Below are 19,600 nucleotides of genomic sequence, written 5' to 3'. Positions count from 1 at the left end.
AGACCGGGGGTGCCTGAGTGCGGCAGAGCTCCCAGGTAACGGAGCAGGGAAGCCGGCTGCAGAGGCGGAGCCCAGGCGCGGGCTCTCAGCTCAGGGTTGCCATAAACCGTGATCCGCGGCACAGTCGGGCCACTGCTCCTCCAGCAGGGACCCAACAAGCGGCAGATCCGGGGAGACTCACCTTCCTCCCCCAGGAGGAGCCGTGCGGGAGTGCACTGCAGGGATCTGCTGGGTTTGGAGACTCCACCCGGGGTCGGGTGCCAGAGATAGAAACGCGCGGTCACAGGCCGGGTGAGCACAGACTGCGGCCGGAGACTGGGGAGACGGGAGTGATTGACTGCTTTTCTCTGGGGGCGCACTGAGGAGCGGGGCCCCGAGTTCTTGGCTCCTCTGGGGCAGAGATTGGGAGGCCACCATTTTCACTCTCGTCCTCCAAAGCTGTAGGGAAAGCTTGCAGGGAACAAAAGCTCCTGAGAGCAAACCCTAGCAGATTACTTAGCCCAGACCGGGCAAGGGCGGGGCAATTCCACCTCCGGCAAAGACTTTTGGAAACCACGGCAACAGGCCCCTCCCCCAGAAGATCAGCGAGAACAGCCAGCCAAGACTGAGTTTACTGATCAATGAGAACAGCAGAACTCCAGCGCTAGGGGAATACAGCACATAGAATTCATTGCCTTTCCCCCATGATTTTTTAGTTTTTCAACTTTAATTCTTTAAAATTTTTTTTCTTTTTTCAACCAATTTATTTTATCAACTCTTTTTTAAAACCTTTTTTAATTTTCATTTTTACAGTTACATTCTATCCCTTCATTGTATTTAATCTTATTTTTGTATATGTATGTTTTTCTTTCTTTGCAATTTTGGGATGCGGTTTCTTCAAACAGACCAAAATACACCCAAAATCTAGTGTAGGGCTCTGTTCTATTCACCTGTCTGATCATATTCTCTTTTTCCTTGGTTTTTTCCCCTTCTTCCTTTTTTGTTTTGTTTTGTTAAAGTCTTTTTAAATTTTCATCTTTACAGTTACATTCTATCCTTTCAAGGTATTTAATTTTATTTTTGTATATATGTTTTTCTTTCCTTACAATTTTGGGATGTAGTTTCTTCTAATAAACTGACCAATATACACTCAGGAGATAGTGTATTGCTCTATTGTGTCCACCTGTCTGTTTATATGTCTTCCTTTTATTTGTTGCTGTTTTTTTTTTCTCTTTTGTTTTTCTTGTCTTTTAATTTCCATTTTTACAGTTACATTCTATCCTTTCATAGTATTTAATTTTATTCTTGGACATATATGTTTTTCTTTCTTTACAGTTTTGGGATCTAGTATTCTAAAACAGATCAAAATACACACAGAATCCAGTGTATTGCTCTATTCTGCTCACCTGTCTGATTATATTCTCTCCCTTTAAAAAATTTTTTTTCCCCAGTTTCAGGTCTCTTCTGATTCATTTAGTGTATATTTCTCTGGGGTCATTGCTACCATTTTAGTATTTTGTTCTTGCATTCATCTAACAGAATAACAAGACAGAAAAACTCACCTCAAAAAAGAGAACAAGAGGCAGTACTGAATGCCAGGGACCTAATCAGTATGGATGTAAGTAAGATGTCAGAACTGAATTCAGAATAATGATTATAAAGAAACTAGCTGGGTTTGAAAAAGTATAGAAGACACTAGAGAATCCCTTTCTGGAGAACTAAAAGAACTAAAATCTAACCAAGTCGAAATAAAAAAAGGCTATTAACGAGATGCAATAAAAAATGGAGGCCCTAACTGCTAGGATACATTGGGCAGAAGAGAGAATTAGTGATATAGAAGACCAAATGATGAAGAATAAGGAAGCTGAGAAAAAGAGAGATAAACAACTACTGGATCACGAGGGGAGATTTTGAGAGATAAGTGATACCATAAAGCAGAACAATATTAGAATAATTGGGATCCCAGAAGAAGAGGAAAGAGAGAGGGGGGCAGAAGGTATATTGGAGCAAATTACAGCAGAGAACTTCCCTAAATTGGGGAAGGAAACAGGTATCGAAATCCAGGAGGCACAGAGAACCCCCCTCAAAATCAATAAAAATAGGTCAACCCCCAGACATATATTAGTAAAACTTGCAAATCTCAAAGACAAAGAGAAAATCCTGAAAGGAGCTTGTGATAAAAGGTCTTAACCTACAAGGGTGGAAACATTAGATTGGCAGCAGACCTATCCACAGAGACCTGGCAGGCCAAAAAGGACTGGCATGATATATTCAGGGTGCTAAATGGGAAAAATATGAAGCCAAGAATACTTTATCCAGCTAGGCTGTCATTCAAAATAGGAGTGATAAAAAACTTCCAGGACAGACAGAAACTGAAAGAATTTGTGATCACCAAACCAACCCTACAAGAAATGTTAAAAGGGATCCTCTAAGCAAAGAGAGAGCCCAAGAGTAACAGACCAGAAAGGAACAGAGACAATAGACAGAAACAGTCAATTTACAGGTAATACAATGGCATTAAATTCATATCTTTCAATAGTTACTCTGAATGTAAATGGGCTAAATACCCCAATCAAAAGATACAGGGTATCAGACTGGATAAAAAAACAAGACCCATCGATATGCTGTCTGCAAGAGACTCATTTTAGACCCAAAGACACCTCCAGATTTAAAGTGAGGTGGTGAAAAGCCATTTATAATGCTAATGGACATCAAAAGAAAGATGGGGTGGCAATCCTTGTATCAGACAAATTAGATTTTAAACCAAAGACTGGAATAAGAGATGAGGAAGGGCACTATATCATAATTAAAGGGTCTATCCAACAAGAAGATCTAACAATTGCAAATATTTATGCCCCTTAACATGGGAGCAGCCAATTATATAAGCTAATTAATAACAAAATTAAAGAAACACATTGATAATAATACAATAATAGTAGGGGAATTTAACACCCCCGTCACTGCAATGGACAGATCATCTAAGCAGAAGATCAACAAGGAAATAAGGGCTTTGAATGACATGTTGGACCAGATGGACTTCACACATATTCAGAACATTCCATCCTAACACAACAGAATACACACTCTTCTCAAGTGCAAATGGAACATTCTTCAGAATAGATAACATACTGGGTCACAAATTAGGTCTCAATTGGTACCAAGAGATTGGGATCATTCCCTGCATATTTTCAGACCACAGTGCTTTGAAACTGGAACTCAGTCCCAAGAGGAAAGTTGGAAAGAACTCAAATACATGGAGGCTAAAGAGAATCCTACTAAAGAAAGAATGGGTCAACCAGGAAATTAAAGAATTTAAAAAAATTCATGGAAACAAATGAAAATGAAAACACAACTGTTCAAAATCTTTGGGATGCAGCAAAGGTGGTCCTAAGAGGAATGTATATAGCAATACAAGACTTCCTCGAAAAACAAGAAAGGTCTCAAATACACAACCTAACCTTACACCTAAAGGACGTGGAGAAAGAACAACAAATAAAGCCTAAACCAAGCAGGAGAAGAGAAACAATAAAGATTAGAGCAGAAATCAATGAAATAGAAAGTGAAAGAATAGTAGAACAGATCAATGAAACTAAGAGCTGGTTCTTTGAAGGAATTAATAAGATTGATAAACCCCTGGCCAGACTTATCCAAAAGAAAAGAGAAAGGACCCAAATAAATAAAATCGTGAATGAAAGAAGAGAGATCACAACCAATACCAAAGAAATACAAACAATTATAAGAACATATTATGAGCAACCATATGCCAGCAAATTACAGTCTGGAAGAAGTGGTTGTATTCCTAGAGACACATAAACTACCAAAACTGAAACAGGAAGAAATAGAAAACCTGAAGAGACCCATAACCAGCAAGGAAATTGAAGCAGTAATAAAAAATCTCCCAACAAACAAGAGCCCAGGGCTGGAGGGCTTCCCAGGGGAATTGTACCAAACATTCAAAGAAGAATTGACACCTATTCTTCTGAAACTGTTTCAAAAAATAGAAATGGAAAGAAAACTTCCAAACTCTTTCTATGAGGTCAGCATGACCTTAATCCCAAAACCAGATGAAGACCCCCACCAAAAAGGAGAATTATAGACCAATATCCCTGATGAACATGGATGCAAAAATTCTCACCAAAATACTAGCCAATAGGATCCAACAGTACATTAAAAGGATTATTCACCATGACCAAGCAGGATTTATTCCTGGGCTGCAAGGGTAGTTCAACATCTGCAAATCAATCAATGTGATACATTACATAAATAAAAGAAAAACAAGAAGCATATGATCCTCTCAATAGATGCAGAAAAAGCATTTGACAAAGTACAGCATCCTTTCTTGATTAAAACTCTTCACAGTGTAGGGATAGAGGGAACATACCTCAATATCATAAAGGCCATCTATGAAAAGCCCATAGCGAATATCACTTTCAATGGGGAAAAACTGAGAGCTTTTCCCCTAAGGTCAGGAATACAACAGAGATGTCCATTGTCACCATTGTTATTCAACATAGTACTAGAAGTCATAGCCTCAGCAATCAGACAAAAAAAGAAATAAAAGGCATCTGAATTGGCAAAGAAGAAGTCAAACTCTCACTCTTTGCAGATGACATGATCCTCTGTGTGGAAAACCCAAGACTCCACCCCAAAATTGCTAGAACTCATACAGGAATTCAGCAAAGTGGCAGGATATAAACATCAATGCACAGAAATCAGTTGCGTTTCTATACACTAACAATGAGGCAGAAGAAAGAGAAATCAAGGAATCAATCCCATTTACATTTGCACCAAAAGCCATAAGATACCTAGGAATAAACCTAACCAAAGAGGCAAAAGATCTTTACTCAGAAAACTATAGAACACTCATGAAAGAAAGCGATGAAGACACAAAGAAATGGAAAAACATTCCATGCTCATGGATTGGAAGAACAAATATTGTTAAAATGTCTATGCTACTTAGAGCAATCTACACATTCAATGCAATCCCTATCAAAATACCATCAACTTTGTTCACAGAGCTGGAACCTAAATTTTAATCCTAAAATTTGTATGGAAACAGAAGACACTGAATAGCCAAAGGAATGTTGAAAAAGAAAACCAAAACTGGTGGCATCACAATTCCCGACTTCAAGCTCTATTACAAAGTTGTAATCATCAAGACAGTATGGTACTGGCACAAAAACAGACACATAGATCAATGGAACAGAATAGAGAACCCAGAAATGGACCCTCAACTCTATGGTCAACTAATCTTCGACAAAGCAGGAATGGATACTCAGTGGAAAAAAGACAGTCTCTTTAACAAATGGTGTTCATAAAAGTAGAGAACCACATGCATAAGAATGAAACTGGACCATTTCCTTACACCATACAGAAAAATAGACTCCAAATGGTTAAAAGACCTAAATGTGAGACAGAAATCCATCAAAATCCTAGAGGAAAACACAGGCAGCAACCTCTTCAACCTCAGCTGCAGCAACTTCTTGCTAGATACGTCTTCAAAGGCAAGGGAAACAAAGGCAAAAAACTATTGGGACTTCATCAAGATAAAAAGCTTTTGCACAGCAAAGGAAATAGTCAGCAAACCAAAAGACAACTGATGGAATGAGAAAAGATATTTGCAAATGACATATCAGATAAAGGGCAAGTATCAAAGATATATAAAGAACTTATCAAACTCAACACCCCAAAACCAAATAATCCAGTCAAGAAGTGGGCAGAAGACATGAGCAGATATTCCTCCAAAGAAGACCTACAAATGGCCAACAGACACATGAAAAAATGTTCCACATCACTTGGTATCAGGGAAATACAAATCAAAACCACAATGAGATACCACCTCACACCAGTCAGAATGGCTAAAATTAAAAAGTCAGGAAACAACAAATGTTGGCAAGGATGCGGAGAAAGGGGAACCCTCTTACACTGTTGGTTGCAATGCAAGGTATTGCAGCCACTCTTCAAAACAGTATAGAGGTTCCTCAAAAAGTTGAAAATAGAGCTACCCTACAACCCAGCAATCGCACTGCTGGGTATTTACCCCAACAATACAAGTGTAGTAATCTGAAGGGGCACCTACACCCCAATGTTTATAGCAGCAATGTCCACAATAGCCAAACTATGGAAAGAGCACAGATGTCCATCGACAGATGAGTGGATAAAGAAGATCTGGTATACACACACACACACACACACACAATGGAAAATTACGCAGCCATCAAAAATGAAATCTTGCCATTTGCAATGACTGGATGGAAGTAGATGGTATTATGCTAAGTGAAATAAGTCAATCAGAGAAAGACAATTATCACATGATCTCACTGATATGTGGAATTTAAGAAACAAAACAGAGGATTATAGGGGAAGAGAGGAAAAAATAAGATGAAAACAGAGAGGGAGGCAAACCATAAGAGACTCTTAATCATAGGAAACAAACTGAGGGTTGCTGGAGGGAGGGGGGTGTAGTGATGGGGTAACTGAATGATGGACATTAAGGAGGGCATGTGATGTAATGAGCACTGAGTGTTATATTAGACTGATGAATCACAGACCTGTACCTCTGAAACTGGTAATACGTTATATGTTAATTAATTGAATTAAAAAAGTATAATGCAGGGGCGCCTGGGTGGCTCAGTTGGTTGAGCGACTGCCTTCGGCTCAGGTCGTGATCCTGGAGTCCCGGGATCGAGTCCCGCATCGGGCTCCCTGCTCGGCGGGGAGTCTGCTTCTCCCTCTGACCCTTCCCCCTCTCGTGCTCTATCTCGTTCTCTCTCTCAAATAAATAAATAAAATCTTTAAAAAAAAAAAAAAGTATAATGCAAAAAAAAAAAGAAAAATATATAAATCAGCAAGGAATACATTTGGTTGCAAATTACAGAAACCATCCTTTAGTGGTTTAAATAGAGGTGTATCTATATTAAACAGCCAAATGCTTTACCTCTTTGAAAAAATAAATTGTGAATAAATGAAAAAAACATAAAGGAAGTAATTGATAGTGATACATAATAGCAGGCATTTTAACAAATCACTTATATCAATGGATAAATCATCCAAGAGAAGATCAACAAGGAAACTGTGGCTTAAATGACAATTTGGGCCAGATGGATCTAACAGATATATTTAGAATATTCTATCCTAAAACAGTGGAATACACATTCTTTTCAAGTGCATATGGAATATTCTCTAGATAGATCACATGTTAAGCCATGAAACAAATCTTAACAAAATCAAAATGATTGAAGTCATATCATGCATCTTTTCTTACACAATGCTGTGAAACTAGAAATCAACCACTGGACAAAATCAGGAAAGAAAACAAATACAAGGAGGGTAAATAGCATGCTACTAAACAATGAATAGGTCAGGGGACATAAGAAAAAATACATGGAGACAAATGAAAATGAACACATAAAATCCTGAATCTTTGGGATACAGGAAAAGCTGTTACAAGAGGGAAGTTTATAGCAACGCAGGCCTACCTCAGGAAGCAAGAAAAATCTCAAATCTCAAAAATCTCAAAAACCTAACCTTACATCTAAAGGAGATAGAAAAAAGAAAACCTAATTCAAAAACAGTACAAGGAAGAAAATAATAAAAACTAGAGCAGAATAAGTGAAATAGAAACTAAACAACCAATAGAACAGATCAATGAAACCAGGAGGTGGTTCTTTGAAAAGACAAACTAAATTGATAAATCGTTAACCAGACTCATTAAAAAAAAAAGAGGGAGAGGAATAAATAAACAAAATGAGAAATGAAAGAGGAGAAATAAGAACTGACAACACAGAAATACAAAGGATTATGAGGGAATATTATGAAAAATTATATGCCAACAAATTGGACAACCTAGAAGAAATAGATAAATTCCTAGAAACAAATCACCTTCCTTAACTGAACAAGGAAGAAATAGAAAATTTGAACAGACTGATTACCAGCAATTAAATTGAATCAGCAATGAAGAAATTTCCAACAAACAAAAGTCCAGGACCAGCTGGCTTCATAGGTGAATTCTACCGAACATTTACAGGAGAGTTAAAACTCATTCTTCTCAACTATTCCAAAAAACATAAGAGGAAGGAAAGCTTCCAAATTCATTCTATGAGGCCAGCATTAGTCTGATAACAAAACCAGATAAAAACAATATAAAAAAAGAGAACTACAGGCCAATATCTCTTATGAACATAGATTCAAAAATCTTCAACAAAATATTAGCAAACTGAATCCAACAATACATTAAAAAATCATTCACCACAATCAAGTAGGATTTATTCCTTGGATGCAAGCGTGATTCAATATTTGCAAATTAATCAATGTGATACATCACATCAACAATAGAAAGGATCTAGTAATTGGCTATTTACCCAAAGAAAATGAAAATACTAATTTGAAAAGATACATGCATCCTTATGTTTATTGCAGCATTATTTACAATAGCTAAGTGTCCATCCATGGATAAGTGGATAAAGAAGATGTGTTATATACATACAATGGAATATTATCCATAAAAAATAATGAAATCTTGCCATTTACAAAACATGGGTGGATCTAGAGGGTACAATACTAAGTGAAATAAGTCAGTCAGAGAAAGACAAATGCCATGTGATTTCACTCTTATGTGGAATTTAAGAAACAAAACAAATGAACAAAGAAAAAATAAACAAACCAAAAAACAGACTCTTAAGTATAGAGAACAAACTGATGGTTACCAGAGGGGAGGTGGTTGAGGGATAGGTGAAATAGGAGAACAGGATTAAGAGTACACTTAACATGATGAGCACTGAGTAATGTATAGAATAGTTGAATCACTCACTATGTTGTACACCTGAAACTAATACAATAGTGTATGTTAATTATACTAGAATTAAAATAATAAATTAAAAAATAAAAGATAAAAAGGAGGCCCTGGCTCCACAAAGCATGCAAGATAAAAGGAATGGAAACTTACTTTCAAAATCACAGATTCTATAGCTGTATTGTTCTCTTTTATCCGACTCCAGGCCTTTACAATATCCACCACAAAATCTTCCACTGCTGAGCACAGGAATCTGCAAAGATAAGATAGATGGGACAACATGATATGGACCATGAGGTCCAGAGCCCTTCTCTCTTATGAAGTCCATCTTCCACCTTCTCTTTCCTTCTGTCTCTCTTTCCTGATCTGTCTTCTCTCCCTCTCCTTCCTTTCCCCTCTCCCTTTGGTTTTCCATTTCTTCATGTATATATGGTCAAATACATGAGTACCTAAGAGAGTTTAACTAGAATTTCTTAGCCCTAAATTCAGAATTTCCAGAAAAGAAAATTCGATTGCTCCAACTTGGGTCAGGTTTTCACCCTGGGTCAAATCAGCTATGGTTCAAGGGCCCATATAATTTAATACAAACATAATGACTTTGGGAGGACTGTCCTGGGGGGGGGAGTGTTTATCAAAGGAGAATATAGCAGACTCATCAGGAACCATCCAAAGTGTCCCAGGAGGAATGAATGACCCACATATTTGGAAGGGCAGAATATGTTGTTTAGGATATGAGAAAGCAGCTGTCATCAGTTCTACAGAGACCTTTCCCAGGGTCAGATGGAAAGCAAGGTTTCCCTACTGCAGGGTGTTATGTTATGCTCTTGAATAGCGTGGAATGTTGTTTCCCTTCTGTAATCCTTCCAAATCTCTGGCTTGTAATTTTGTCTTTTTGGACTAGCAGGAGCCCTCTCCTCAATCTCATCTATTTTTTCCTAAACTTTCCATTCAGGAGGTTTGAGTTGGGAGAAATCTGATACTTTCCTTGGCTTCAGTACCCCAAGCTATCAAAATGAGCTCCTTCTCTGACTGAGGAACAGACCATGAAGGGAAAAAAGCACCCCAGTTTGAAAGCTAAAGGAAGACTGACCTGGTTGCGATGATCATCTCTGTGGGGTACTTGGCCTTCAGGATTTTGTTCAGCTCAGTGGTTGCAGATTCTAGATGTTGGATGGCAGCAGCCTAGGGAGAAAGGAGTGTTCAGCCCTGGAATCAATGGACTGGGACATAGTCTGCTGCCCATCCTTATCCCCTCATTATTTCCTACTGACTCTTTACCAACAACTCAACTGCCTCTCTGAAGATAATCACAATCAAAGAATTCTTGTTGAAGAGCCCCACAGATAATCTTAGATCTGTGGTCATTCTAAAAATAAGAGATATATATTGCTTGCTCTCATTTAAATAATTCTCAAAAACTCATGGAGGTAACTTTTTCTTCCATATTTCAAATGAACAAACAATCTCATATTGCCTAGCTAGTAAACAATAGATCTGGGATTTGAACCCCCATCTTTCCAATGCCAGAGTGTTACCTCTTATTATAATAATATAAGTAATAATAATAGCATTCATTTATATCATACTTACTATGTACCAGGCTCTGTTCTAAGGTATATATATAAATATTTTCTTATGTAGTCCTTATAATAACTCCATTTCACAGAACAGCAAACTGAGGCACAGGAAAGGGGTAGCTGATAGGTGGCAGAGCCAGGATTTGATTCCAGGTAGTCTGCCTCTTGAGTCTGTATTCTTTTTTTTTTTTTTTTCTAGGCTTCTTGCCCAATGTGGGGCTTGAACTCATGACCCTGAGATTGAGAGTCACATGCTCTACCAACTGAGCCAGCCAGGTGCCCAAGTCTGTATTCTTAACTACAGCTTCTACTTCTCCCTCTCCCATCACCTCCTACATTCAAACATCTATCAAGTCCTGATGATTCTATCCCTCCCATATGTCTTAAATATGCCCACATCTCCTTATCCCTGTTACCACTTCACCAGTCCAAATCACCATCATTTTTTTGCCTAGACAACTGCATCTCTTCTCTTTTCTCCTTGCCTCTAGTCTTTATTCTTTCAATTGTTTTTCCATGTATCATGGAACTCTTCTGCTTAAAACACTTCTGTTAAATAGCAGAATACTATTAGATAGCAGAATGGATAGATGCACAGATATGTGATAAAGCAAGTATAATGAAATGTTAATGGTAGACTCTACCATTATATATATATATATATATATGTTTGCATGCTTATTGGCATTATATATCTCAAACTTTAATATAATGCCTAATAATATGTACTGTGATATACATATAGTAGATGGCCAATAAAATGTCATTTATATTGAAATAAGCCTTTTTATGTCTTTGAGAGTTACATCCTGTAGGCTAGAGTCTTAATTAGTTTTACTATTGAGTTCAAGAAGCTAGTATATTTGAAAATTCTCATAATAATATAAGAAAAAAATCCTTCTATAATTCTCATTAGGATAAAAGCCCAAACTTCCTACCATGGATTACTGGTTTCTTCCTGGCCTGGCCCCTGATTGCTTTTCCAGCCTCATCTTTAGTCATTCTCCCTGTATTTCTCCTCCCTGACCCCTATGTCTTAGCCATTAATAAATGTATGTGAATATTCCATTCCATTCTGTGAATATTCTATGCTCTGTCTTGCCTTTGGAACAACACGCACTATTCAGTCTGTCTGGAACAGGCCTCCTCTTTCTTGCTATCTTGATTGACTCCCTCTGGTCCTTCAATCTTTTCTGAAATGGCTCTTCTGAGAAGCTTTCCTTGATTTCCCCCAGACTGGGTTTGGTACACCTGCTGGGTGTTCACACCCCTCTCTACTTCCTTATATACTAACACTCATACTATTTTATTAAAACTATTGTTTCTATTACTAGACTATGAACTCCATGACAACATGAACTGTGTCATTCTTTGTTACCCACTAGTACATAAGAACAGCTCCCAGAACAGTATCTCACACATAGTAGGGAATCCATAAATATTTTCCATACATATTTTGAATGAATGAATAAGTAAATGGTTGAATGAATTATATCCCCAATGCCTAACACAGTTCCTAGTAAAAGCTGCTGATTGACATGTCTCCAGTCCTCAGTGATCTCATCCTCACTGAGCCCATGGACAATACAAAAGCTTCTCTCTGGGTTTTGCCTATTATTGCACTGTGTAATAAAGGTGTTGGCCTGAATTACAGCTGGGCAGTAGTTACCTCAAATCGGGGTACATCCATTTCAACCTGTCCTCTTAGCAATGGGGTTTGTCTGGGAGTCTCACGGATCATCACACTCCATCTGAAATGAAGGTCAAAGACAGATATTTAGGGCTCTGTTTCATCACAGGCTGTCATCAATGCTTCACATGTCAAGAAAAAGGTCAAAATGTTTATATGGTGGGGGAAGATGAGTTGTAGTGATGCCCACACTATCTCAGGTCACCTGATCTCAAGATATACTACAATTGGGGCCTCCGCCTCATGACTTCTCGAGGCCAGTGTGATGGAAAGAATTCCATCATAGGGTCAGAGGGCGGTGCTTTTCAACCAGAGAGGTAACTATCAAGATCACCTCAGGTGCTTTTATAAAATACATATACCAGGGCCCTACCCAAGATGTACTGAATAAGAATCTTTGTGGTGGGCTCAGCTTGGTACTTTGAAAAAGCTTCCCAGAATATTCTTATGGGCAGCCATAAATCAAATACTATGACCCAGCATTGACCTTATCTCTTCTTCTAAGGAGATAGGATGGCAATACTCATTCTTCTCTAGAGCAAAGACAATCTAGGCCAATTGTTTCTGAACCCTAATTTTTTTGAGTTTCTTTGAAAAACTGATGAAGCTATAGAATAGTTTCTATACTATTCTAGAATAGAATAGAAAGATAGAATCACTTCCAAGAAAAAAATATGCTTATATAGAAAATTAGCTATGGGGCGCTTGGGTGGCTCAGTTGGTTAAGCGACTGCCTTCGGCTCAGGTCATGATCCTGGAGTCCCAGGATCGAGTCCCGCATTGGGCTCCCTGCTCAGCGGGGAGTCTGCTTCTCCCTCTGGCCCTCCCCCTCTCATGTGCTCTCTCTCTCTCTCTCAAATAAATAAATAAAATCTTTAAAAAAAAAAAAGAAAATTAGCTATGCAATTTGAAGGCAGTTTACAAAACCCTTTAAATTTACCTGAGGGGCTCCTGATTTAGGATCTTTTAAGTGTGAAGAGGGGCTTTAGTGATGTCTAAAGGATACATGGTAGACCCTGACTTCTTAATAGACAAGGCCCCCCAAAACTGCCCTGCACTGAAGCCAGAAAGGAATGAGATGATATAACTGAGAGTAACTGATATGGGACTGGAATAAGCACAACGACCTGATCTTTCAGCCACTCACCTGTCTAGAATCCTCACACTAGCCTGCTCCACTCTGTTGAGGATGGTCACAGGTGACTTGTTTTTGTTCCAGAACGCACCCCAACCTAGGACACGGGCCAGATCGTTGCCAGTTCCAAGTGGGATGACTGCCAATTGACACTGCAAGAACAAAACCAGGCAAAATATTCAGTCAATCCTACCAAGATCCACCCATAAAAGAACCCAGAAGGTGCTCCTTGGAAAAGAGCCAGTGGCAATAAGAGACTTCTGATTTTAGGAAGTGTAGTAGGAAGATATCTGAGGCTGAGTGAACTTTTTCTTAAAAAGTTTGGCCCCATTCTTGACAAGGCAGAACGTACTCAGTGCAGGGAAAGGTTGGAATATGCCAATATTTATAGATAGCTTGTGAAAGAGAAGTATAGCCACAAATTTCTATCAAGGCTTGGCCAAGGAGATAAGGTGTCTTGGGAGACAAAGCTACTAGAGTCAGAAGAGCAGGGAGCTATCTAGGGAGAGGGGGGAAAGTGAGAGGAAAGTTTCGGCTACTCTTGTGACTCAGGGAAGAAAATCAGTAGCCTCAGGAGGGGAAGGAAATTGGGGGCTGAATGTGGCCTGAAGACGCTTCTTTTTTGTTTGCTCTCCTTCCCTTCAAATCTTTACTCTGGGGCCTGGGGAATAAAGCACTGCTCATTCTTTCTACTAACTCCCTCATTTCTCCTTCCCACAGGAAATTGTTTAGGTGAGGAAGCTTAGATTGGCTTATCTGTCTGTCAGGTTGACTATGAAACCAGTGGAAAACATGTGTGATATAGGTAAGGAGAGTGAAGACCGGGGACTTTTTGGGATGAGCTGCTTCATACCCTCAGTCTCTCTAGCAATGGCTGAACTGAGTCAGCTAGGAACTCACCCTTTCATGTAATCCAAAGGCATCAATCAGAGATAAGACCCAGCTCACGCTGCCATCTCCACCACAAACCACAATGCGAAAACGAGCAAAATTCTTGAACATGCATAGCCTGAAAGAAAGAGAGGAAGGAGAGTCATTTCATGGACTGCTAGATTTTACAACTCCTTTCTATACTGTGCCAGGAGCTAAGGACTACTGCTCCTGCATCCTGCTAACAGGCTACCTGCCTTCTTTCACTTCGCTCCTATCTCTCTGTGTACCTAACATCACAGGCAATGCTCCCATAAGTAATCCTGGAGATGAGGCCTTGCTTCATCCCACCCTCTTCTATGCCTACCCTTGTTCTGGAAGCTACTAGTAACCTAGCTAAACCCACTTGCTGACGCCCAAGAAGAATGCCTTGCACAGTGGCCAGTAGCTTCACAGAAACCAGAGCTGAACAGCCAGATGGCCCATAAGTAAAACAGGTCTATAGTGGAGATATATCTATTTGGCCCCAGGAAAGAATGAGGGACAGGAAAGGTGAACAGCAATGCCCATTTGCCTCTTCCTCTGAGGTCAGGAGACATAGTTAGACTTCTTCCAACCAGGAAAGGTGGAACAAATCTGAGAGCAGGGCATGAGCTTGAAGGGATTTCTGGGAGAGGGCTAAAAATCTTCCAACAAGCCAACCCCAAATACTCTGAAGTTATGTGTCTGCATCCTGACTTAAGAAAATATATCTTTCCTGCCCAGGTACTAGAACTGATTCCAGGAAACCTATCCTAGTCTAGAATGTATAGCGTGAAGTGTCCCTTCTATATACCCAACTATATCCCTTAGCCCATGCTTACCCGGCTTCAGGTCCACCCTTCGACAGGTCAAAAACTTGAGACGGATTAAGGTATTGTTTGAACTTTCGGAGGAAGACGATCCCTTGGTGATCGCCACTTTTGGAGTTGATGAAGATGAGAAGGGGACATGAACAGGCTGATGACCAATCGAGGTTCCAGAAGTCTGAAGATACTACTAATTGGCCTGATACATGCACACAATAAAAAGAAAAGGAGAAAAAAGAAAAGGGCTGTTGAGATGGAAATAAGACACAACTTGACATTACATTTTGCAAAGACTTTTTGAAAAACAGCTTTATTGAGGTATAATTGATAAACAAAGAACTACACATATTTAATATTTTAATATTAAACTACACAATTTAATGAGTTTAGATATATGCAAACACCCATGATACAATCACCACAAGTAAGGCAAAAAGACATATCCAACAACTCTCAGAGTTTCCTTATGCTCCAGTCTCCTGAGACTGAGAAGCAGAGGGGAATTCAGAACACAACCCAAAGGGAGTTTCATTTAATGTCTGCCCAACTGTTGCCAGGCAAACATTTGCTGAGCAATTACTACATACCAATCATCATACTAGATACTGCTAGGGGTATAGCCCCTGCCCCCAAGCTGGGGGAACAGACTCATACACAGTAGTATGTTGGAACACAAAGATTAAGGAAATTGGTGCCACAACGAAGGATTAATAAAACACTGTGGGGAAACTGAAGAAGGAGAGGGTTGATCACCCAAGAGGAGGATCAGAATACCAATTAGTTCTCTCTTTGCCTGGGATAGCTCAGTTCTCACAGTGAGAAGGTACCAGGTAAGGAGAGAGGAGGAGGGAAAGGCTGTCTTTTAGTCAGGAGCTAATGACGGAACATATCAATGTGGGAGGAAGGAGGGAGATTTAATCACTCCTCTAAGGCTCTGGCAGAGCAATCCTAGTTATCACACCAACTTTCAGGGGAAACAAGACTATAGGGAAATTGTCTGAACAAGAGAAAGGCTTTTAATAATTCTTAACTCTGAAGTTCCCTATAGGGAAGTGGAGTTATAGCAGTCTAAATTGCCAATGCCTGCCCGCTCATGCTGAGTCTTAGAGCTTGTTGGCAGGGAGACAGGCAGTGAGCAATGGCCCCCTAGGAGATGGTAGACAAATCATGAGCCCCTAAACTTTTGTGACTTGCCAGGAATACTCCAGCAAAAGAAATGCAAAGGGCAAAAGGCATGTGGTCCACTCCTGAATGGTGCGGGGCATAGGGAGGGAGGTGGGTTGAGTTGTCCCATTTTTTGTATCCTGGGTAAAAGGGAGCCTGGAAGAATACTGCTGACATGAGCAGATTTCATGGCTGTTTTGCCTGGAAAAACCTAAAGCAGGCTTCTTTTATGGGCCAATTCCTACTCACTGGCCAGTAGACTTTGAAGGCATCCTTAGCCAGTTAGCCAGTCAGGCACCAAATTTTCAGAGCTTGCTAGGACTCACAGCTATAAGGGGAGTCTGCTATGTCCCTTCAGTAGCATAGCTTGGAAGTAGTTATTCTCCCTGAACACAATATCCAAAGGTAGTACCCTTTTGAACATTTGTTTTACAAAAGGTAATATGTTGACGCAATGGTAGTTAAGACATTCATTCAACAAATATGTATTGAGGGCATTCTCTGTGCTTGTCCTTCTTATGTTCTGAGAATACAGTGGTGGGCAAGATAGAAATAGTTTCTGCTCTTGTGGAACTTATATTCTAATGGCGGGAGGCACAACATAACAAAGAAATATAGAAAATAATATGATATGGGGCGCCTGGGTGGCTCAGTTGTTAAGCGTCTGCCTTCGGCTCAGGTCATGATCCCAGGGTCCTGGGATCGAGTCCCACATCGGGCTCCCTGCTCTGCGGGAAGCCTGCTTCTCCCTCTCCCACTCCCCCTGCTTGTGTTCCTGCTGTCGCTATGTCTCTCTCTGTCAAATAAATAAATAAAATCTTTAAAAAAAAAAAGAAAATAATATGATATGAAGAAAAAGAAGTCAGGGAAACAGGATGGAGATTAAAGGGGGTGTTATTTTAAACCGGGTGGTCAGGGACAGCTTCTCTGGGGAGGGGACATTTGAGATGAGACTTGAATGAAGTAAAAAAGTGAGCAATGCAGATATTAGGGGGAAGAGTTTTGGGGGCAGAAGAAGGAATAAGTGCTAGGACCCAGAGAAAGGATACTGTCCGGGGTGTCTGAGGACCACTGAACAGAACAGCATGACTGTTGTGGAGTGAGTGAGGGGGAGAGTGGCAGAAATGAGGTCAGAGAGATGACAGGAACCATATAAAATGACAACAAGATGTGAGGAAGCAGTTCAAAAATAAGGGTGAGACTATTTAGTATGGTATAAAACATTAGGGGTCAGGTCATAAGATACATGAAGAAAATCATCAAAAAAGGTAGTATCTTTTTATTTTTATTTTATTTATTTACTCTTTTAGAGAGGGAGTGCATGTGCACACACATGGGTGAGGGGGTGTGGGGGAGGGGCAGAGGGAGAGGGAGAGAGAGAATCTTAAGTAGGCTCCATGCCCAGCACGGAGCCTGATCTCACAACCCAGAGATCATGACCTGAGCCAAAATCAAGAGTCAGACACTTAACTGACTAAGCTACCTTAGGCACCCCTAAAAAAGGTAGTATTGTTTTATGTGCTTGCTCCTTATCCAACCAACAATGTAGGCCCCAACTTATGGCCTGGCTTCAGGCTTACCCCTCCTTTGTTTGAGAAGCTGATTCTGCTCTGTGCTTCCTTTCCTTATTCAGCAACCTTTTGCTAACACCCTCCAGGTGATCATGTGACTTTGGATATGTACTCCAGTGAAAGGATTTATGGAAACAGTTTTCTGCCAACATCTAGTGGAACTGTGAGCTATGCTTAGAAGCAAGGACTCTCCCTGCCAGAGGTCCTGGAATAGACCTGTCTATGCCCAGTGATTTTTAACACGATGGGTTAGTCCCTTTCTGGAGATGAGGCAGCAGTGGCACTAAGACCAACTACTGTGAGCTATTTGGGACTCCGTTTCCTTATCTGCAAAGTGGGCCATTCAAAAAACTAACTTGTTTCCCAGTGTTGAGATGAAAATGAGCTAGGTGTTACATTGATGAGAAAAGGAAATATAAATTGTTTCTTAAAGGTGAAAAGATGACCAAACTCATCCATAAATAAGAAAGATACTAATTAAAACCAGGCCATGGTACCACTTTTTTCTTATCCAGAAGATTGGCAAAAATAAAAAAAATAGATGATACACTTGATTGAGGAAGTCACGGAAACTATGAACTCTCACTGAGGGTGGAAGTGCAAAGTGACACAAACCCCATGGGGGGCAATTTGACAGCATCTATGAAAATCACAAATGCCTATATATTATGACCCAGTAACTACACTTCTGGGAATTTTTCCTATAGATGTATATGTAAAATGACCTGTATGAGATTGTCAATTGCAGCATTGTTATAAAAACAAGAGACTGAAAACTACCAAATTAGAGAACTGGTCAAATAAATTATGGTATATATTCATATAATGGGGTATCTTGTAGCTGTAAAAAGGAATGAGGAGGCAATCTTTTGTTGATACAAAAAGATCTCCAAAATATACTGTGAAGGAAAAAAAAAAAAAAGCAAGTTTCAGAGGAATGTGTATAGTGTTAAAAAGGGAAGGGATAAAAATATATGTTTATATTTACTAGTATATACAGGAAGAAATACTGGAAGCTCTTCAATAAACTAGTGGCAGTAATCAACTTTTTGTGAGTGGGGATGGGATGGGGCTATGGGAGATTGAGAAGATTGAGAGAAAGGATAGTAAGTTTTTTTTTACTAAACATGTGCATATGTGTTTCTATTTAAAAAAAATTTGAACCATGTGAATATATTAACTAGTCCAGAATTAAATTAAGAAATAGGAAAAATAGGGTGCCTGGGTGGCTCAGATGGTTAAACGTCTGCCTTCGGCTCAGGTCATGATCCCAGGGTCCTGGGATCGAGTCCCGCATCGGGCTCTCTGCTCCTTGGGAGCCTGCTTCTCCCTCTGCCTCTCTCTCTCTCTGTCTCTCATGAATAAATAAATAAAAATCTTTAAATAAAAAAAAAGAAATAGGAAAAATAATTATGCTAATGTTATCTATAAATTAAATAGCCATGAGGTTGTAGCTGAAATCGTTTGTAGATCCATTTGGTAGCTTGGAGTGTGGGCTGCCTTCTGCAGTGTACTTCTACAACAGAATGCAGCTGTGTGCCACAGCTGGTTGCCCTTCAGATTTATTCACTAACCTACAGCAAACATCTTAACTTCTCTGGGTGTTCATTACTCCGTATGTACAAGAGCATCATGTTGCAACGATTAATAAAATAATCCAGGATGGGCGTGAGAAACTGAGATAAAGAGAAAATTCTGTAATTAAGACAACTCAAACTTCAGTGTCAAACCTAATTTGGTCACAGATGGGAAGACAAGAGATAGCAGTGCTGGCAGAAAGCTATTCCTAGGAGACGACAAGGGCAGCCCCATCCAGCATTTCCCCCAGAGTTAGAGAACGTATGCATTTGAGCAAGGCCAAGTTTGTGAAGGGAATCTTGTGAACAAGGTGAAAAAATTGTGTGGCATCATGGGCTGGAATGTAGCAATGTTAGACAGATTCATAACCAGGTAAGTGTGCCCACAAAGTTGCTTT

At 39.7% G+C, this 19,600-nt stretch overlaps 1 protein-coding gene and 1 non-coding gene across 2 annotated transcripts in view; both read right to left on the bottom strand.

Annotated features, from left to right (window-relative positions):
• DGKK (diacylglycerol kinase kappa) overlaps window positions 1-19,600 on the bottom strand; it is a 138,705-nt gene that overhangs the window by 28,444 nt on the left and 90,661 nt on the right. Inside the window, exons 9-14 of the mRNA XM_081808868.1 lie at window positions 14,906-15,089; window positions 14,073-14,181; window positions 13,185-13,324; window positions 12,017-12,098; window positions 9,861-9,952; window positions 8,924-9,023 (exon numbers count right to left, since the gene is read on the bottom strand). Of these exons, the coding sequence (XP_081664994.1) occupies window positions 8,924-9,023; window positions 9,861-9,952; window positions 12,017-12,098; window positions 13,185-13,324; window positions 14,073-14,181; window positions 14,906-15,089 (707 nt within the window). The remainder of the gene's footprint in view (window positions 1-8,923; window positions 9,024-9,860; window positions 9,953-12,016; window positions 12,099-13,184; window positions 13,325-14,072; window positions 14,182-14,905; window positions 15,090-19,600) is intronic.
• TRNAE-CUC (transfer RNA glutamic acid (anticodon CUC)) lies at window positions 10,553-10,625 on the bottom strand. Its single transcript has one exon. It is a non-coding gene; the product is annotated as a tRNA-Glu (tRNA).

Source organism: Leptonychotes weddellii, chromosome X (assembly GCF_054177405.1).
Source record: "Leptonychotes weddellii isolate Sample4059 chromosome X, ASM5417740v2, whole genome shotgun sequence".
Lineage (NCBI taxonomy): Eukaryota > Metazoa > Chordata > Mammalia > Carnivora > Phocidae > Leptonychotes > Leptonychotes weddellii.
This window is presented reverse-complemented; position numbering and strand designations above follow the sequence as displayed.